The sequence below is a fragment of the Haemorhous mexicanus genome, chromosome 17 (genome assembly GCF_027477595.1).
Source record: "Haemorhous mexicanus isolate bHaeMex1 chromosome 17, bHaeMex1.pri, whole genome shotgun sequence".
NCBI lineage: Eukaryota > Metazoa > Chordata > Aves > Passeriformes > Fringillidae > Haemorhous > Haemorhous mexicanus.
This window is the reverse complement of record NC_082357.1, coordinates 4,132,690-4,154,890: the sequence shown is the minus strand read 5'-3', so window position 1 is coordinate 4,154,890 and position 22,201 is coordinate 4,132,690. Positions and strand designations below refer to the sequence as shown.

At 39.5% G+C, this 22,201-nt stretch overlaps 1 protein-coding gene across 36 annotated transcripts in view; it reads right to left on the bottom strand.

Annotated features, from left to right (window-relative positions):
* The window catches only part of RBFOX1 (RNA binding fox-1 homolog 1), a 1,186,796-nt gene that overhangs the window by 271,267 nt on the left and 893,328 nt on the right, over positions 1 to 22,201 (bottom strand). For 16 of the 36 annotated variants that reach the window (XM_059861554.1, XM_059861564.1, XM_059861550.1 and 13 more), the window contains 3 exons: positions 19,340 to 19,393; positions 18,326 to 18,391; positions 16,630 to 16,769 (listed from right to left, as the gene is read on the bottom strand). The exons of 14 other annotated variants lie outside the window; for them this stretch is intronic. In XM_059861554.1, the coding sequence (XP_059717537.1) occupies positions 16,630 to 16,719 (90 nt within the window). In that variant the 5' untranslated portion in view covers positions 16,720 to 16,769; positions 18,326 to 18,391; positions 19,340 to 19,393. Of the gene's footprint in view, positions 1 to 16,629; positions 16,770 to 18,325; positions 18,392 to 19,339; positions 19,394 to 22,201 lie in introns of those variants that run through there. 6 more of the 36 variants (XM_059861577.1, XM_059861566.1, XM_059861582.1 and 3 more) reach the window with 3 other exon arrangements.

Here is a 22,201-nt window from a genome sequence, read left to right as displayed (position 1 = left end):
TCTTTTATTATTCTGTCCACATCTGGACATCCCCTCATGCATTCTGAATCGAAGTCCACCACACTTAGTCCTCAATGCTGGATCATTTAATGTAGAGCAGATAAATATCAACATGCTCATGTATTGCACCAAGAAATCCTCCCTGTTGCCACTTCCCTTGTCCTTTGCTTCCTGTCCACTCCCCAGAGCATGGGATCCCTCCAGTGCAATGAAGGATTCCTCTGCAGCTCCCTCCAGGACTCTTTTTATCATCACCCACCCACAAAACTCAAAATATTCCTCATCATTTTGGCCCTAGCTCCATAACATGGGCTAAGCCACTTCCAAATTTAGTTCAATGATTTCATCTCTAGCTCTTTCTTTTAGCTTTAAATCTGAATTTTAACTAAAACTTCCAATTCTTATGACCAAGCCTGACAGGTTCTGCTTAAATAACCAGCTTCACCCCAAGAGATAAAGATATGACTCAGGAGAGCTAAAATTGAGGGGCTTGTAGCTTTAAGCTTCAGTTTATACTGAAGCACTACCAAGGCTTTCCAAGGTAGGAAACACACACTCCAAAATCCCATTGCAGAAGGCAGATCCCTGATGCCATGACCCAGTCTCATTCCTGTGCCAGAATCTCGGAGGAAAAGGTTGGTTTTGTTTGTTTTTTGTTCTTGTTTTGTGTTTTGGAGTTTTTTTTCCTCCACTTAGGAATTTTGGCTCTCTAACCTTGCAGGATGACAAGGTTAGGTATGGAAGGACTTTTGTGTATGGAATTGATAGAAAGCTGCCTATAAAGGGTTGTTTAGTTTGAGATAGGGACAGAAGTACCATGTAGGAAAGTCCAATTTTATACACAGAGTCAATATTGTCTCCCTTCTTTTCTTCTGGTCTATCCACCAATTTTCAATGAAGCAGTTGCTTTTTTTCCTAATTGCACTTTCCCCTCAATTGTCCAGGGATCCTGTCCTTTCCATATTACATTTCCAGTTGTTTCATTAGTGTAACCTCCTTCAGTTCATGAGTCCAGCATCAGCTCCCTCTTCCTCTCTTCACACTCTAATTGGTCTTTTTTTTTTAATCTTTTCCTACTTCAATTGATAAGGTGTCACACTCCACACCACTGAGTCTTTTTTTTCCCCTCAGCTACTAACTAGAGTGCAAAAATTCATCCACCATATTTTCTCAAAGCTACTTTCATCAATGCTAATCAGCTCTCCCTTGTTGTGGTGGCCATCCCTCTTCTCTCCTACCCTCCTACCTGTAATTCCTTCCTCTCTAAACTTTCTTAATGCAACAAAATTCACACTAGCAACTCTGAATTCACTCTCCTGTTCCCCTCTGCTGCTTTTTGGTATTATTTCAGCCAAATTCAAGCGTCTCATCCTCCAGGGTGCAGACCATCCAAGCCTCAGCATTAAGATCTACTCCTGCTGGACAATTAATCACAGATTACCTGCCATTCCTTCGTTTGAGACCTCTCTCAGTGTTCATTGTCACAAACCTACAGCCACACTCCTCTACTCAAGCCTCAAACAACATTTCACTGTGGATGGGACCTTCACCTCCCTTGCAGAGTGGTTTCCAGGAACCAGAGCTCAGCACACACTGCACGTGCACAGTGCAATGTACAAAATGTGGTGCTGAGGGGTTTGCAGCAGAAACAGGCTGGACACACTGGGAGAAGCAGGAGTGTCACCAACATGTTCTAAGAAAAACCCTTTCCTTAGGATTTTTCCTCCTGAGAAGCTGAGAGGCCTCAGGAACAAACTGCAAACAATGATTCTCTGCTGCTGTGGAATGCAACAGGTGAATCTGGGATTGGTCTCCTCTGGTTGTTTCTAATTAAGAAACAGACTGTCCAGACTGTCTCAGTCAGAGACAAACCTTTGTTATTCATTCCTTTTCTATTTTTAGCCAGCCTTCTGATGACCTCCTTTCTTCTATCCTCTCAGTATAGTTTTAATATAATATATATCATAAAATAAAAAATCAGCCTTCTGAACATAGAGTCAACTTTCTCATCTCTTCCCTCATCCTGGGACCCCTGTGAACATGGTCACACAGGAGCTCCTCAGCCTGAGCACCAGCACAACCAGCAGCACTTGCACACCAGCCAGCTTCCCTCTGACTTCCAAGAATCTCCCAGCCATGCCAAGCACAAAACCCCTCACAAACAGAAAGAAAGCCTTAAAGCTTATTTATTCTAGCTGTGCTTATGCCAGTCTTAAAGGATTTTCTCGTGGGGTTCTTTAAAAGAGACAATCTTTGCCTCAAATTCCAAGTCACAAAGCATCAGAGACAAGAAGTTCCCCTTTTTCCCTTTCACTCCGTACTCACAAAAATTCTCCTCCCCACAAACCTATTCATATTCATGTACTTTGAAGGGGAGGAAAAAAAATTAGCAAAATTCTCTTTGAAATGTTCTTATGCACATAAATAACGCTTCCTCTTGGCTCTCCTTAAATTACCAAAACTAGTTCTCCAGCTAAGAGACTATTGTTTTACCTGTTCCTTTAAGATTTAGAATTTGTTAATGAAATTTAAAATCACTTCAATAAAATTCAGCAACATTAAAATTTTAACATCATAAGGAAACAAAAATTACTACAACTATTTGAACTAAAGAAATTGTCTCAGAAATTTGAAAAGAAATTACTCTTCAAATTTAACTCATTTTTTTAGTGCATCTGCACTGGTTTTGAAGTTTCTAACTTCTATTTAGGGAATGCCTCCAAAGACTCTCAAATTAAAATATAAATCTTGAAGACACAAAGCAAAGTCATTTGCTTTTGGCTTAATTCTGACCAAATAAAAATTGAGACTGGAGCCCCTCAAAGCGGTTACATTTTTTGAGGAAATTATACCTTGCTTTGTCATCTCTCAATATGATACTCATACAATATGATTTATTTTAATATAAAAAGTGTTATTTATTCATTAAAATGATATAGAATAATAACAAAAATTAGAAAAAAAAAAAACACAAAACAAACACACACAAAAACCCCAAAAACCTAAAAGGTGATTTTAAAGAATTGCTTTTATGTGAATATGGTCTTTTCTGCAAACCTAAATGGTACATGAAATTCAGCTCTTGGAGTCAGAGAACAGATATTAATTAGGTGCCTGAACATGTGGGGCAGGATGGGCTCTGAGACCATATGAAACCCTACACACTTGTCCTGGGGCTCCCAGTCCTTCCCAGCATGGTGTCTCATTGATCCTGGGCACAGAGAACCCATTTAGGCCTGACTTAACTCTCCGACCTCATATTTTGTAGCTTCACCCACCAAACCCAACTTTTCCTCTGGGAAAGTCTCCTCCATGGACATCCAAGAGCACAAAAGGAGCAGAAACATTTCTCATATGAGGCCAAACAGGTCAGGTAAAGCTAGCAAGGGGAAGCTTTGCCCTCCTCTTCAGCCAGAGCCTCAACATGTTTCTACAGTCTCTCTTCAAAACTTATGCTCAGTTTCTGCTCAAAAAAATGCAGAAAAAGTACATCAAACAGGTAAAATTATTCATTTGCAAACACTGTGTATTTAAATTAAGGGACAGAGAACCGAGAAGCTCCAAGTACCATGTTTTTGTAGTGGTTGTTTAAAGCAAGAGAAAGCCAAGACTTTAAAAGTAACTAACTTTCCTTTAAGTTCAGGGAAATATATCTCTATCCATAAAACATCCATATAAATAAAAACCACAATTCTGTACAAGTCCTGTGCCTTATTACAGAGATAAAGCCAACATTGAAAACCAGGTAAATTGCAAAATTATTCACATAAATGCTCCCATACCATGTTGCTCCATGCAGCTGAACTCAGCACAGTGCAAGTTCTACCTCTCCCAAACCTTTTATGAGCTCTGACCCAGCAGGTGCCTCATCAGGGCTTCTCCCACCACAGGTGCCAGTCGTGATGGAGCTGCACACTCACGGTTGCCAGTCTTGATGGAGATTGCCCTGCTGCAGGACACTAACTAGGATCAGCTGGAATTTCAGCCAGGCCACCCAACAGCCATCAGGTGCCACCATCAGCCCTCAGCCAGCACAAGCCACCCCACCTGCACACAAAGGATTCAAGCACACCTCATTTAGTGCCTCCCCCTTACTGAAAGGGAACCCCAAAGGCACATCCCTTCCCTGCCTGTGCACATGAATCCATTCCTGCTTCAGAGACAATGCCAGCCTGAGGTGCAGCACAGATCTCACTGGATCAGCTACACTCTGTGCATTATAGATGCACTTTTACCACTGGATCTGGAATTTTTACTTAAAGCCAGTACTATTGTAACCAAAACTACATTCCCTAATTCTGATAAGAAACATTTCTAGGGTGTTACAATCTTATCTATCAACAAAAAGCTAAAATATTAAATCTTGGATCTGTCTTCACTGGAATAATAGCTAGGAGCAAAATTAAAGGCAAGGACTCACCAGTAATCTCCAGACAGGGCAACTTCAGGATCCCACAGATAAAACAGCAGGAAAACAAATGCCAGCCTAACTAAAACAGCAGCTAGACTACAAATAACAAACAGTAAATATCTGTAGCATTGTTTCATCCTCCATTTACCATGAGCCAACTCATGGAACTGGTGGAAGCCTGAGCACTGGGTGAGTGCAGACCTGGGCTCTCTGAACACAGAACACCTGCAGTGCTGCAGCAGGAACAATTTCCTCAAGGATTTAGTGATGCATTTCAAGTTAAACTCCATTGTAAGTTTATCACTGTATCTAGTTTTATCATTTTCCACAATAAAACAGTACTAAAAGGGCAGTTCTGGGAGTGGATAATCACTTACACCTGATACACACCACTGATCCTCAAAAAAATTCTCTTGACTTAAAGTTAAGGTGTGCTTTCATGTACTCCTCATTCATACTTAAATATTTCAGCACCTGGTGCTGAAAAGTCAATATGATTTTCAGGACTGAAATAATATGGAAAGAAATAAATTTGAAACAAGCAAACTTTAACAATCTTATTTACCTAAGTCTTGCCAAAGTGATTCAATTGCGATAAAATACTTAGTCAAGGAGCAGACAGCCTTGCTGCATAATTCATCAGTCATTTTAATCCTGTTGATGAGTATCAGGTTCTCTACAGAAATGCTTTTAAGGAGTGCTTAAGAAAAATCATTGTTAGTTAGGGAATTATGAGATGTATTACTAACAGATAAAACAATCCAGCAAAACCCACCCTATGGCCTCTATATTGGCAAATGATATTCTTCTAAAGAAAACTCATACCCCTGAAGTCACAGAAAAACTGCAAATGCTAATACTTTACACAGAAATCTGATTTATTAATTAATAGGTTCTCCCCAGCATTTACTTTAAAATTACTGAAAAATACTCCACACCAAGAAGAAGTTGCTCTGTTCTGAGGTTGCTCTAGATCTCAGTTACTTGCAAGCTGAAAGTAAAACATTTGATCAACAAAATGGAGTTGTACACAGTCCTAATTACTGGAGAAACTTGTAGTGTTTTACTATTTTCATATTACCTATCCCTAAATGATTTTATATATCAATAATGACAAAAGTAAATTACATACTTTATTAAGACTGTGAACTAAATAATAAAGTCTACAAGCAACCAGAACTAAGTTTATCTGTGTAAACAGAATTTAAACATCCTGACTGTTTTATTCCATACATTTCCCATACAGAGCTTGGCCCTCCCTCAGTCAGGTGAGAATATGCATAGGCAAAACAACACTAGAATGACTGAATCACAAAATAAGAAATCTTTGGTTCCTTGCTTTCATTCATCCTTTTTTGTTCTCCAGCATTCATTCCTGCTTCAACAAAGCCTTGGAATTGTGAGCCAGGGGCAGAGCAATCAGCTGCTCCTGCAGGACCTGCACACACAGCCCCATCTGCTCTGGGATGGGAGAGATGTTCACAAGAGGCAAAATCATGAGATTTCAATCCTTTGATTTCTGGGAGTTATTTAACAGTTGTTAGTCAAATTTGAGCAGGTATTCTGACTGACTTGAAAGGGCCAAAGTCATGTTCCTGAAAAACATCCCATTTTCTCTGACCTATCAAAGACTGCTAGAATCTCTTGAGAACACTGCTTTTTGTGCCTTTTAAGTACAGAGAAATGGTCTAAACTCAAACATTTAATTCCAAAGAATTTAAATTTATCAATTTAATTTTGGGGATGAATCTTACCTCTCTTAACACTACCTAATGAAGTGTTACAAACCCCTCTCAGTTGGTATGGTGTGAAAAAGGCAGCTGCTCTATCCCAGCTCAGCCCTGTCCAGCTGTGGGCCTCAGGGGCTGATGCCTCTCCTTTGCCAGTGCTCATCACACCTCATTGTGTCCAGATGTGGGATTCACTTGGGTTTGAGAGTCAGAGGAGCCAGCAGGAGTTTAATCAGTCCAAGTGCCCAGTCCTGCATTTTGGCCACCCTGCATCACTCCAGGCTGGGGCCTGTGTGGCTGGACAGTGCCCAGGCACAAAGGGACCTGGGGGCACTGATGGACTGCAGGCTGGATAGAGCCAGTAGAGTGCCCAGGTGGCCAAGAAGGCCAATGGCTCCTGGCCTGGATCAGGAATGGTGTGGCCAGCAGCAGCAGGGAGGTCATTCTGCCCTGCCCTGGGCACTGCTAAGGACACACCTGGAGTGCTGTGTCCAGCTCTGGCCCCTCCATTTGGGAAGGACCTTGGGACACTGAGCACATCCAGAGGGGACAGCGAGGCTGGAGAGGGGCTGGGAACACAAACCCTGAGAGGAAGCCCTGAGGGAGCTGGGGGTGCTCAGCCTGGAGAAAAGGAGACTCAGGGCTGCCCTCATCACTCTCACAGCTCCTGAAAGGTGCCTGTGCTCAGCTGGGGCTGGGCTCTGTCTCCAGGCAGCACTGACAGAACCAGAGCACACAGCCTCAAGGTGAGCCAAGGGAAATTCAGGTTGGATATCAGGAAGAAGTTTTTTACAGAAAGAGTGATAAAGTTCTGGAATGGCTGCCCAGGGAGGTGTGGAGTCCCCATCCCTGGGTGTGTTTAACAAAGCCTGGATGTGGCACTGGGTGCCAGGGCTCAGTTGAGGTGTTGGAGCTGGGTTGGACTCTATGATCTTTAACATCTCTTCCAACCCAGTGATTGTGTGATTCTGTGAATCAGGTGTGCAGTGCTCACTTAGTTACACAGCATTTTTGGTGTCCCACCACTACCATGAGTGAGTGCTGGTTTCTGCATCTCCTCAGTCAAACTAAACCCAGTTTTACTTCTGTCCCATGTAATTTTAATTGATGTGCCAGTAACTGTCCACATCATATGCCTGGAGCAGTTTAAATTTAGGAATTTCTGGGTTTCAGAACAAGAAAAATTCAAGTCCTCAAGTTCTCAACCTTACACATAACTTCTGTGTAGCTTTATTGTTAAATAATGACTGTGTGACATTATGAAACTAAGTTTACAAGCACAGGTTTTCTACTGGCAGTGAGGAAGTGCAGGGAATAATGGGCTTTTGTGGGGGATGAGGACTTTAATTTATTATTGTCTTTATCTGCTGTTATTGTCAATGTAGTATTTGCTAATATAATGTGAGACACCATCTGAAAAAGGAAAATTACAGAATTATTTAATGCAACAAATTTACTGACCACAAATAATTAAATGCTTGATTGGTTTAGTGCCACCCCCACCAAAAAAAAAAAAAAAGCTGATATGCATTCTGCAAACTTTCTTCATGGCACAAACAAATTTAACAAATTTTAGCAGGGTTTCCACACTTGCTCCAATGCAGGCAGTTGTAGTGGGGACTGGAGAGGGATGAGGTCAGTGACAGGAAGGAAAATGTGATTACCTAATTCCCATTCTGCTGCCAACTCTGACCTTTGGATTCCATATCAAATCCAGCTATCGTGTTACCAAAAATTATACAATTCAGGATGGATGGTGTTTGGCTAATATGATATGTAGATTCCTAATAGGAATTTTATCCTTACAACTAAACTGCAGCTATGCCAATTATGATATATTTTTATGTGCATGTGGCACACTATTTCAGAACTGGCTACAGCATTTTTTTCCCCTTGACATACAAAGAGCCTGCAGAAAAAAAAGATGAAAAATTCAAGCTGAATTCCATGTCAGTGCTTGTGACTTGAGTTGATTTTGTACAGCAAATTCCAAATGGTCATCTTCCATTAATAGATTCTTACTAATAAAGTGTCAAAATCTTAAAAAAACATTCTTGAAGAGGATGTAAAATGACATTCAGACAAACAATACAAGAGCAAGATACAGGGATTTGATTTGATGTTAATATTTAAGAAGTAGGAAAAATATTCCAAATGGCAGCTGTGTGAAGCAAGCCATGCTACCTTCAGCAGAAATGTGAATTCTGATAAAACAAAATGCAAGATTCTTTCCAAAAGTAAGCTGTGAAATATTGATTTCTGCAGCATGCTCTGGAAAGCTGGGCCTTCTAACCCTTGGTAATGATTGGGAGAAGGAAAACAGTGAGATGAGATACAATCTCACATTAATTGCATGCAGAAGTCATGTTTTTTAAGCTGCCTAATTTACTGTGAAACTGCAGGGACACAAGGAGCTGAAGAGAGGGCAAATTCCATCATTCATAACTTGCTTAAAATTTGTTTTTAAGTGACTCTTTACAGAGGAATGACAAAAATATTCTTTGTAGGATAAAGGAGATAAAGTAGCAGGTGATTCCACCTGAGCCCAGCTGGAAGCACCAGGAGAGAGTCACCTGGGCACAGCTCAGGTGCAGCAGCACCACAACTCCCTCAGTGCTGATCACATCATCGAGGCTTCTGCTGCGAACAGTTGGCACTTGTTATTGATACTTGCATTCAGAGGCACTGGAGAGAAAAAGATTTGTTTGTCAATGACAGCTTCTGATCATTCTGCAAGGAAATCTGTAAGGAAAAATGGCAATTATCTCCAGGTACAAGTGCTCTCAAAAACAGGATAGCCTTCCATTAAATATGCAATCTTACTGCTTGCTTTCATCTTCAAGCACTAGAAGGTTTCAAAACACTAGAAAATAGACTAAAGGATCATTTCTTCTTCCACTGAAATGTGGGCCCCTCGTATTTTCAGAAATTAACCCCACGATCTGTCATAATTCTCTGGAATTATGAAAAAAACACAAACATCCTATTTTCAGACAAATAATTCCGAAGAAAATATTTTAATTATTCAAGCAGGACCTTGACTGGATTTCCTGGGGATAATTACCTCTAAGAAAACATTCTAAGCCAGAACTGATTAGAAAGTGGGAGAATTCTTCACAAGCCAGTACCCACACACTCACTATGTCATCTGAGTGTCCCACCTACTGAATTCCTCAAAGAATTCCTCATGTCAATGAATGTAAAGAGAAAAAGGTTTTGCAAATCAAAGATAACTGCTCTTAAACACAAAACTTACACAGCCATTAGAAATCGGGAGGCAATTTTCAGATTTTGCTTAGATGAACAAAATTTAAGAGCAAATTATCTTGAAATCTATAGATCAGAGAAGTGGGTATACTAAAATCCAGCTGATAAACAGAAAATTAATCATGAATTGCACATAGCATGCAGGATTTGAGGCAGAAGCCTGCTACTCTGTTGAGTCTGTTTCAAGAAAAGCATCAGAAATCTCAGACTGAAACACAAAATCACCTCAATCTTTTTCTTTCTCCAAACAGGTGTGAAATGCAGCTCAGCTGAAAACTGCACTTCTGACTTGCAAGTGAATTAGGCTTCCCAGAATTATAAATAAAATGTTCAGTAATGTGCTTTTGGTGTGACTGAATAAGGCATCTGGATAAAATTGAGAACTACAGGAGAACATTAAATCACTTTAAAAACATGCATGAACTTCAGAATGATGCTGTCATCACATTAATTATATTCTAGACAGACCAAAGAGCTATTATATTTCAGGTCTTTCATAGCAAAACAAAAGCTTTACACAAGTAACATTAAGTATTTAGATGCTTTCATGCAGGATTTATTATTTCATATTTTGTCCTGTCTCTATATTTCTCTCAATTTCAACTGCATTTTTTGTCATTTCAGCTTTATACTGTTTGGTACATTTGTTTTTTTATCTATTATCTGATGAACAATCTGAATTCATGCAGAGCTGGATATGGCTGAGAGAACTTATCCTCCCTAGATCATCAAACCAAACAAAAGCAGGAGCCAAAGAAACACAGTAGAAAAACCCCTCAGTTTTGTACTATTTAGGCAAAAATATCTTTGCACACCTTTACTGTTTATCTGAATTAACCACGTTATAGAGCAGCCAACAGTAGAGGAAGTTATTTCACACATAAACTGTCTTTTGAAAGATTTTTTCCAGGACTGTTCCTTTACAAAGACATAAAAATGTTCACCATGAAAGTAAATGTGTAAAAGAACATATTTCATTAGAAATAACATCATAAATTAAATGGTCACCAAAAACAAATTAAATTAAATTTTTCCATTATCACCACAATTTGTTCTCTCACCTAGCTTTTAAAACACAGGCTTCACCCAGCATATCTCCTTGATCAGGGCAGTGCTGCTCTTTCTGGGTTTCCAGTGATTGGGAATTTTTACATTAGCCCAAAAATGCTGCTGTTAGGCTTTACTGCATCTACCAAGGCAGGAACATTTCTCATACTTATTCAGCCTGAAATTTTCCTCTTGTCCCTAACTGTTGTTCTCTCCTTCTGCCAACCATTCTGAGTATAACCATCAAACCTTTTGCATAGTAACCTTTTTAATTTGCTTCAGAGCAGCTAAACATACAAAGCCATCAAAATGTCAGAGCATCAGCAGCTCCAGCTCAAACCTTTTTCCTTTCATGGTGATCTCTGTACCAATTTAACAAACCTTTGCCTTATAGCCACATTTGTTGATGCAGTATAAACCTACAGTTAAATAGGATTCCATGTTTAAGCAAAACAAACATAAAACCCTGTCATCAACTAAACATCTACCTGCAAAGCAGCTCTGATTTAAGGCATATTTGTAGGCAAACAAATATGAATTATGTTGCAAGATATGCATAACCAAGATTGATCCAACACAGAGAAGAAATTAAATGATTCAGCTGTGGGTGTTCCTGTGTGGTGTCAGGGATTTTCTGGCACCAAGGCACAGCACAATGGGGTTTGGTGGTGGCTGTCACACACCTCTGGGTTGGACCTCAGGTGAATTCAGGAATTTCACAAGCTGTTGTTCTGATAATGTGAGAAGGGTTTGGATGGCCAAGGATGGAGCAGTAAGTACAGAGGGAATAACACAACTCCAAGGCTGCCAGGAAAGCTGGGCTGTCTTCTTCGGAGCAGATTTCACAGAACTCAATCATCTGAGAACTCTTACTCCTCGACAGAACTCTTAATCATCTGACCCAAAAGAACTTGGAGAATTCCTCTCTTAGAGAAGTGGGAAATGACATGCTCACAATGTTCCAGTGAACCAGAACACAGAACTGAATTAACTCCTATTCCAAAATGTGATGACAGGGTAGATCAAAAAGATAAAGTATAAACCCAGCAAAGATTATACACCAGCATCTCTAATTGGTGTAAAAATGCACATATATTGATTCAGTAGATGATTGTTCAAGCATACAGTAATTAATCTTTATTGTGATAGAAGCAACAGAGAGGAAAGACAAAATCTGAAGCTACTTTAAACTTATCCTATCAAATCCTTTCAGGACACATCAAAGATTTTTTTGTTCAGTCTGTTGGTTCAAATACTCTCATAGTGAATTATGTTTCAGGAGTTTGTTTCCCTTTGAAACAGAAGGCAAGTTTTCCAATCCTTGTTATACATTCATTGCACCTTATGTATTTTCATAACTAGCCAGCTATAGGAAAATTACCTTCCTAGTTTTTACAATAAATGCAGAATTCTTTACTGGAGAAACCACCCACACATCAAAGCCGTGAACACAAATGCTGACAATCAGTCTGACATCCAATCTGTTTCCAACCCACAGCCCCAGAAATAGAGCACTGCACCTTCCAAAAAAAGACCACTAACATTTTCGCCAGTTTAAAGAACATTGAAACTTCTTTGATTACTCAGAAGCTTTGCCCCTGCTCGCTTCATCCTTCCTCCAACTCATTCACATGTACAACTAAAAGATAATCACCTAAAGTTTTTGTGCTGGGGTTTCAAAAGGATGATAGGGCAGCAGACTGTCACTGAAATTCAAGGCATTGAGTTCTTAATAATTTTCTTTATTAGCCATGACTGTAATTTGAGTATATCCATGACAGCAATTGAGCCATATGAATTATGTGTTGATTTCCAAATAATCAGTAATTAAAAATTGTAGGATATCTTATCTCTCACATAAGAAAGAAATGAAAAGCAAAAGGAGAGGCAAAACATTTAAACAACGTGAGTATTATAAAGCATGAATACTATAAAGCACCAATGTCTACTGGAATTCAAAATATATTTGTGATACAGCATATAAAAAGGGGTTTAATGAAACAGTAATAAGATGTTTGAATAATTTGTCCTATGAACTGCAAATCACAAAACACCAGGAAGATTTATTACTCACAGAATGCAGGAGCATTCTGGGAGTGATAAATACCCAAAGGCTTGGGAGAAGAAAAAAAAAAAAACCTTAAAATCAGACTTTAAGCATTACTCAAAGCAATACCAACCCCAAAAACTGAAAATGCACTTCAAGTGCTGCAGTCTGGTAAGGAAGAGGATGAAAACATTATCCAGGGGGGAGGGCTGGGGAACAGCTGCCTGGAAAGGAGCTTGAGTGAAAAGGCCATGGGAGAGCAGGAGGATGAGTGAACACGGGATAACAACATGCCCTCACAGCAAACCCCAGGGGCAGCAGCCTGGGAGGGGCCAGGAAGGCCCTGGGGAGCAGAACCCAGGGGATGGGATCCTTCCCCTCCAAGCCAGCAGTGGTGAGAGTTTGTGCTCCCCAGGGTGAGCAGATGGACAGAGGGACAGGGTGCAGCCCGTCCAGCACAGCACCAGGGCATGGATCAGGGATGGGGGATCATCCAGGAGAGCCTGAGACAGCTGGGGCTGGGATCAGGGATGGGGGGGATCATCCAGGAGAGCCTGAGACAGCTGGGGCTGCTCAGGCAGAGAAGGAAAGGCTCGAGGGATCCCAGAAATGCACAAGAACTCCTGAAGGGAGGGTGGCAAGAGGAAGCAGCCAGACACTTCTCAGCGCTGGCCAGGCAAATTAGAAAGAGCAACAGGCACAGACTGACTAATGTTACATCCTATTTAAATATCAGAGAACTTGTTTCCTGGGAGGAGAATCTAGCCAAGAGTGGAACAGTGTTCCCATGCTGGCTGTGAGTTCATGGGGATGCCCCAAACCTGCTCCCTGTGCACCTTCTCCTACAGCTGTCCTGCTTTGTGCAGTGGATGGATTCAGCAACATCCAGAGGGCCTCTCCAGCCTGTGTCATTCTGGGATTCCATAGCACCAAAATCCCAGGTCTTCTACTGGGTGTTGGAATAATCAGCCACTTACCCTTCATCCACATCCAAATGTCAAATTATTCAAGCCTCTGTGGTATATTGCTTTTAAATCTCTCAAAGTTCAATTACAGCTCCTCCCTCTGATAATCAGAACCTTCAACTGTCTATGTTACAAATTAATTAAAACATACATGAGAGAAAAAATGAAAGGAAAAACCCTTTAGAGTTTATGTGGTAAGGTTTAGGGAGTGAAGTCTGTGAAGTGTAAAAAGGTGAAGTGAAAAAATTCAGACCATGTAGAAAGAATGAATGAACTCAAAGGTAATACTGCCAAGCTAAAATATTTTAGTCATGACACACTTGGGAATTCAAAACCCAATGATAAGGACTTTATTCTAGGATAAGGCAGCTGAGGATTTAACTCTGAAATAACTATAAAGATCTATGCATATGGATTTCTTATGACATAAAAATCTTAAATTGCTCAATGCCAATTTATCTTCCTGTCAAAATATTTATAATTCATTAAAAATTGTAAAACTCTGCTGCTAAAAATGAAAATATATTTATGATTAAATATTGCTATTTCTTGTTCTCGGCAATGATTACTGAAACTAAAAAAAAAGGGACTTGAAGCTTTTAATAAGAACTCAGAGAGCAACAATCCTCTTTTGTTCAGACCAACTCTAGACACAACTTTGCTCTTATAATTCCTCATGCTGTGACAGTGGTATCTTTTGAACAGCTTTAGCATGTACTGAATGCATGACAAACATAGGAAACTGAAACTTAAAGGGGGAAAAAATCCTTTAGTTCCAAGACAGATGCTCACTTCTGAAGTCTTTTCAACCTCCTCCTTCCCACTGTGTTTCATTTCAGAATGCAGCCCTATCACACAAAAAAGAAGCCTTGCTCTGTCCATGGGGTAGCAGAGGGGACGTGTGTTCATCAAAACCCTTTATTGTCTGCCCTAAATTGGGCCTTTCCAGCCATGTTTGACAGCTGAATCATAAACATGATATTCTGTGAGCTTTTTTTAAGCTTTGGAAAGGAACGTTTTAAATCTACAGCTCACCTCGAATGTGTCTCTCTGATCAATATATATTTAAAGAATTTTCCCTGAATTAATTAGCATTTTTATTTCATATTTACTACTGTTCTACTTTCACTTCAAAAGAAAACAAAAAAAAAGATTTTGCCTCTTCACAAGATTTCTGCTTCACACAGATTTTTCCACATTACTGAACATTCAGTCTTGAAGACAGAAGAAATTCAAGTTACCCAGGGTCACAGCATTTAACCCCCTACCCAATCCACACACCTGCAGTGTTTGCGTTGATAATACACCTTTAATGCATGGAGAGCTAATTTCTGGCTGACCAGAAAGGCTCCCAGTTCCTAGGACTGCAGTTTCCAGTGGTCCCACCTTCACTGGAGGCCACTCAAACTATTGCAGATCCTCTTTTTAATGCTTCAGATTGGTTAGACCCGCTGTGAGAAGCCTGAGTACTGACTGCATGGCTAGAAATGATTCCTACTAAAATAGGGATACTAAATTAAAAAAGAAGTGATCAATCAATATTTGGATGTATATGTAGATATATTATTCAGGTGTGACAGAATGATATCAATAATCACATCAAAGATTTTGGTTTAAATCCTAAAAATTAAACTTGCCAAATGCTTTGAACCTGCCTGTGTGGGATGTCATTGCAAAGGGAGCACACCAAGAATTTGGCTACTGAGCAGATGTGACTTGGGAAAAGTTAGAGAAATTACTGAAGTTGCACTATTTAAAAAAAAAAAAATACTAAAATTTACTTTAGCATGTGTGGAAAGTAAACACTCATTTTCAGAGTCCTATTGTGTGTTCTGGTTTTACTTCACGCTGGTTTCTTTTGCCTCCTTGATCTCTCCCTTTTTCTGGTCCAATCTGCCCAAATGCACATACAGAAACATTTTCATATAAACGTGCATCCATCCATATCTCTCTATCTAGATGTGTATGTATGTATATGTAGTAAATACAATTTAAATAATAGGTATAATAATAAATAATAAGAAACAATACACATATAATATTTAAGTTTGTATGGAAATGCCCAAGTTCTCTCTGCTCTCTCATTACAAACTTTCCCCATGCCAGCCAAGATCCCAGCTATGGAGGAAGGCAAAGGGAAGAGAGAGAGGCACTTTTTTTTGCAGCCCCAAACAACACTGCTTGCCCAGCTTCTCCTTCCCATGGGGCTGGCAGGCTGCAGGCACAGATGCCAAGCTCAGGCAGTGATTTTGCAGTGATGGCATCTGGCTCCTTGGCACACACCACTGATATCTGTGCTGGCTCCTCTGCTCTTGCCCCGGGGGTTGTTAATGGGTTAAGTTGGTGATAGGATGTTGTCTGAGCCTTTCTTTGAACTCACCTTTGATTCTACTCAATTTCTGCAGAGTGAAGCTGTTCTTCACCCTCCTGAAATCTTTGTGCTTTTGCTGGTCTATGTGATGATGTCATTTTGGATGGTCCTGCTGTGCTAATGGATGATTTGGATAGGGCAAACCACTTCTTTGTGTATTTTACACTTTAAAAAATTATGTCTGCCAAAACTTATTAACACAAATACTTTATTCAAGGACATTGTTTTTTATTGTGATCCTAATTTAAAAAAAAAAGAGCTAAAACTGTGAAAGTATCATAACCGTGATAAAAAGGAAGCAGTATCAAAATCTGATTCTATTTCATTATAACTCCTTGTGTTCAAGAAAAAATAAAACAAAACCAAAAAGACAGTATCCTTCTCTATATATTGCAGGAAATGTTGATGCAAATTTTACAGCATAAAGTAGAAATTCAGTGAGCTGCTTGAACACGTCACAAAAGGCAACTCCAACGGGCTTATCTCACAACAACATGGTTTCTAGTCTAGAAATATCAGTTTATATGACAGTAATTACTAAAACAGATGGGCAAGGAGCCAGAAAGAGGCATCACATCAACAGTGGGCTGAGTGCAACTGGGAGCTATGGAGCAGAAAGGAGCTGTGCCAGATTGTGTGGCAGCTGAGAGTCTCATTGGTGACCATTTGCTGTGCAATCTCAGACACATCTAAAAAATTATGCATTCCCCATTGATTTCATGCTAAAATGGTTGAAGGAAAAAAAATAAAAAATAAAAAAAAAAGCCTCTGTCTGAACTTGAACACAGTACCTGCTGACAAGTTCCTTCCTTTGAGTACTCAGGATTTTCCTCCTCGCACTTCCATGTTTCTATCTGCCATTCACAAGACTGGCTGCACATTTTAGATCCACACTCTCAGGTGTTACATGAGTGGCAGTCAAAACAGAGGTCTGCAGACAGAATTAACCAATAGGTTCAAAATATTCCTAAAATTTAGCCCCCCAAAAAATCCCACCGCATATTTTTCCTTCAGGAAATCTATTTATAAATAGTTGTCAACTATAGGTAATCAGCACTTTGATAAAATGAACAGGAAAAAAAAATCTCAACTCAAAAGACAAGCTATCTCTAAAATGTCTAAAGAAATGGAAAGCAATCCCAGAATTCCTCCACTCAATCCTGTTACCATCTGATCTTTGTTTTTTGGGTTTTTTTCCCATAAAACAGTTCACAAAAATTTTTGATTTAAATCTTTCTGCTAACTATTCAACCACTATACATTTTAGAAAATCGTTTTTATAATTATTATTAGAATTGGCTATCATTATGAAGAATACTAAAAATACAGCTGAGCTGACTGAGATCCATGTTCATATGAATTATTCTCTAACAGCAATTAATATTTTGCAATTGTTAAGACTAGAACAGCAACAATAAAGTATTATCTTCAGTCCAATCTGATATCTAATGTTATAAAGATTTTGAACAACTTTTAATAAAGAAATCTTTTGGATATAAAGGCATTGGCACTTCCTTCTGAATCCCTCACCGGGCTGTTCAGGCCTTGCAATTAATCTTAGCAGTTCATTCATTTTCCAAACATCCTTGCCTATTGACTCCTACAGGCAAGTGCTCATCCACTCACTTGGTTACATTAATTATCCAGAGCAGATAAAGCCAAGGAAATCTGTGAGACACCAGAGACCCCATTAGTTTTCTGTGTAAATTCCAAATGTGCTGCCTGTAAGCAGGAGGAGGCAGATCTCTGACCCTGGAGGGTCCCTGCTCACCTGTGCCAGCTCAGCCCCTCTGAGCCTGGGACAGCCATCCCTGCACGCCCTGCACTAAGCCCTCCACCAGATCCCAGGTGGTTTGTCTGCCTCTCAGAACTCTGGAGGCAAGAAGAAGGCTGCAAACCACTGCAAACATCCACTGGATTTTCCCAGCTGGGGCATTTCTATGTGTTAAACTACACGGGGTTACCTCGGGTTAGCAACACTGCAAAGAAGCCAAGAGGGTATGGAAAGGTGGGGGCAAACAAAGAGTGTCACCATCACATTTTCTGAAAAATCTCTTTGCCCAGGATTCTTCTCCTGGGAAGCTGAGAAGCCTCAGAGGAAAACGAAAACAATATTGCCTCTCCTGTGTTTTGCTGCTTTGGAATGTGGTTGGAGATTGTTAATCAACACCAGAATTGTTTTTGACTTATTGGCCAATCATGGTCAGGCTGTGTTGGACTCTGAAGAGAGAGTCACGAGTTTTCATTAGCATCTTTTAGCCTTCTGTCTGCATCCTTTCTCTATTCTTTAGAACAGTTTTAGTCTAGCATCCTTTAATATAATATAGATTATAAAATAATAACTTAGCCTTGTAAGAACATGGAGTCAGATTCATCATTTCCTCCCTTTGATGGGGGCCACAGAAAATACCACAGGGGTGGGGTGGGAAAGGACAGGGCAAAGGGAGAAGAGTAAATTATTTACAGTGTAGAATAGTTTTGATTTACCTGGACTTCTGTACATTGACCTCTGACTGCAACTATATTTCCTCTTGCTTTTTTCCTTCACAACACCTAAAAAGCAGCCCAGAGATATACTCAATAATTATTGTGCACGCTTCACTTTTGTCTCAGTTCCAACAACACTTGATACCATTCCAGAGTCCAGATTTTTCTTGAAGAAAGTGATCTTAAATTCTTACAACTTAGCAAACATGTATGATATATTATACACTTTGCCCAAATTAAAAAATGTCCCCTGCATGTGCCAATGTCCTCCCTGCATGAGGCACAGTACTTGTTCTCCATAAATTGAAAGCAAACTGCTTTTTAAAGTGGGGCAACAGAGGTCTGAGGAGGAGCTATGAGTGAGAGCAGAAAAATCCCACTCATGCAGACAAATATTTCAATTTTTTTGGCACTGTTTCACAGAATACCAATTTTGTCAACTAAAATATGTCAAATTAGCAATTTGGACAAGAACGTGGAGAATAATTTGAATATACATGTATGTATATACAAACATATATACACACACATGTATAACTGCATGAAGGGAAAAAATCCCATGCATCAATCCGTGGCTTGCAGGAGAGTGCAATAGTGAAGATTCGTGTTTACTGCCTACAGTAAGTTAAACTAAAATAAAATATTGTTAAAAAGTAGGAATTAATATTTAGCTGACAACATAAAACTCATCAGTACAGTGAATTTTTCATTAGCCTAAGAAGGAAAGAAAATATATATGCACATATGCAAAGAAATATATAGATATATATATATAATTCTGTAAATCCACAATTAGGTCTAGGGAACAAGAAAGTGATAATCAGTCTGTATTTCCTCTAAAAACAAAAAATTCATTAAAAATAAGAGATTAAAAGGAGTTAACTGAATGTTTCAAGCAAGTGCAAAATCCAAGTGAGAAAACAATTTGGAAGCTCTGCTCTGGCTCTTAAAGAAGCTTGGTGCACCCAGTAAAAGAGGGGAGACATCTCTCACACTGGGAAATCAAATTCTTACCTGAGGAAAATCCCAGTTTAAGTGAAGCAAAGATTGTGTGAGCTCATATTGATTCTGTGTGTTAAGGAAACAATTACTAAGAAAGAACAATTCTGTTAAGGAGCTGAAAAGGGAAGTATTATAGAACAGAAACCCCACAGTCCCTGAATGCACAGAGGAGTTCTAATTGAAGTTTTAATTGAAACTTGAAGTGGGACTTGATCAACGAGAAAATATGCAAGAATGAGCCATTATAAAAACCATTTTATAGCAAAAATGTGTCAATATCAGTTGTTATAAACTATCTGTCTGATAGCTTCCACAGGCCACAGATTTAGGAAAATCCCTAAGAACACGGGAGCTCCTGGGTGGGAGCAGACACAAAGCAAGGCGACAGCACAGCTGGGACTGTCCCAGATCCAGGTGAGCAGAGAGCTTCTGCTGGAAATGTTTGGTCACAGGCTGGTGTTGGCAGGGGGAGGGCAGAAATCACAGAGAACCCTGAAGGGCTCACTGAGCAGTTTGGAGCTTCCTGTGTCTCCTGGGATGGCTGAAGAGAGGGGAAGGAGGAAGCAAATCCGTGCTGAGAACATTAACAACAGCCTGTTCAGATCATTCACCTTCCCTTCACAACAATTGTTACATGCTACACAGCACCAAAGTCTGGATTAGAAAGCAAATAATCATAGAAATAACTACACAGAAATGTGTTTGCTTGGGTTGGTTGGTTCTTTTTCATTTAGAACAGTCATTTAGCTTGGTCTTTTTCACTTCTGAAGTCCTCTTGGGTCTGCCCTCACCCATTCCCTTTCTATGAACTTGGATAAACTGTATAGTACTGATTAGGATCACTAAATCTTAGAAATTCTATTATTAGGAATATTTTTTAATTTTTTCATCTACCTGGCTAATTACAACCTGAAAAGCATACATGCTTTTTATTAAAAGATGAAGAAATACTATTCTACTGAAAGTGATTGCTATTCTGGTTTTGTCCAAAAGCACCATTATACCAAGAAAACCAGGAACAAGGTAATTATTTGCATGTAAACCTAATAAAAATGCAATAATCTAGATTGAATATCTACCGCTTAATTTATAAAAGTTATTAAAATATTAAAATGTAATTAAAATGAAAATATTTAAATGTAATCACGGGGCACTTATAAGACAGTCCACAAATGTATGCAAATTACTGGGGTTTTATTTATTTATAAATAAATATGTTCACATACACCAATGTAATCTAAAAAGATATTAAAACACCGTGGAATAATCTCAGTAAAATAATTTTATCCATTGGCTCAACACAACTTTTTGTTCATAGCACCAATAAAAGGCAGGAAAATCAATCTCTGTATTCTTCACCTGTAAACAAATATACTTAAATAAAGTGCATTATCTTTTCATCCATTTGACTAAGCACATACTCCATTCATAACTAAATAAAAATATCTGTGCAATGGACAAAATGTTTGTACTTGCATTGGTGTTAGGTGCTGGAAATGGGTTTCAGTGGCTCCCAGGAGGAGGGGTTTGAAAGTGAGTGATGCTGCAGGACTCGGAGCACATGGAGAAGGTCACAGTGGCAGAGGGGCTGACCCTGCTGGAGCCAAGTCCATCCCCAAACAAGTGCCTGACTGAATGGCCTTCCATGGAGTAATACCTGCAAATGTGACTCCAGCCCAACTCCAAGATCCTGCACATTAGCAGAAATGCAAAGAGACATTTCCAAGAGCCAGGGCAAATGCTGGGGATGGCTTCCCCTGGATTTCACCAGGCACTGCCATTAGAGTGCTTTAGCTTCCATTAAGTTGTCACTTCCCTGTGCTGCCAGCTCTCCAAGGGGGACAATTCGTTCTGACAGAACCACGGCCTGTCACATGCACTCACACTCACTGGGAATGAACAGGAAAACCCCCAGAGCTGATGGATTTATTAGAGATTGGAGCTGGCACATGTACTGCTTATATGTTCACAGCAAGGTAATTAATAAGCTCTAACCTGTCCACCTTAAACACCTCATATTCACTTGAATAAACTGAATTCAAGGCACAAAAATGTATAATATACCAAACTGTTCCTTCATTGGATTTTGATCATTAAATTTGTTTAATTAGCCCTTATTGATTATGACAGTTCTGTAACAACAACAACAACACCTAGTTCATACCTATTTTTAATACATAAGAATTGCCACACTGGCCAAGCGAAAAGGCTGATCTAGTCCAGAATCCCAGTGGCAAACATTTAGGAAAGGAACATAAAAAGTGCCATGTGAGCATGGCAAAACACAACCCTGCAGCCAGTGACTGCTGAGCTTCCTGAGCCAGAACTTCCACACAGCCACTGGATCCATCCTGCTTCATCCCAAATAAACTCCCAGTGCCACAATCCTGCTCCACGTGAAGAAATTCCATTGTTCTGCTAATATTGAACTTGCTGGCTGACTTTTTAAATGAGTACTGATTCTTACATAGCAAAAGATACCATTTTCTTTGAAGCACTGATGGTTGTCTAGGCCTCTCTTTTCACTTACCTGTCATCACTCCAAGCTCAAGAACCCTAATCTATTTAAGATCTCACCCAACAGAAGATATTTTGTACTTCCCACCTTCTCCTTTCTACCTATTGGACATTTGTGTGGTCAGAAATATGCTTGCTGTACAAAACATGACGGATTTCAGCACTAAAGATCTCCACACCGTTCCAATTTTCTATCACAGAAATTATGACCATCAGTCTTTAATACATCCATTGCACTTTATGTTTTCTTGATAACAAGTTATTAATTATAATTTATCCTTGGCCAGATCCAATAAAGGAACTTTTACAACCTGAAGACAAATTATTTAATTTAGTTTGATGGTTTGGGCTGGGAGA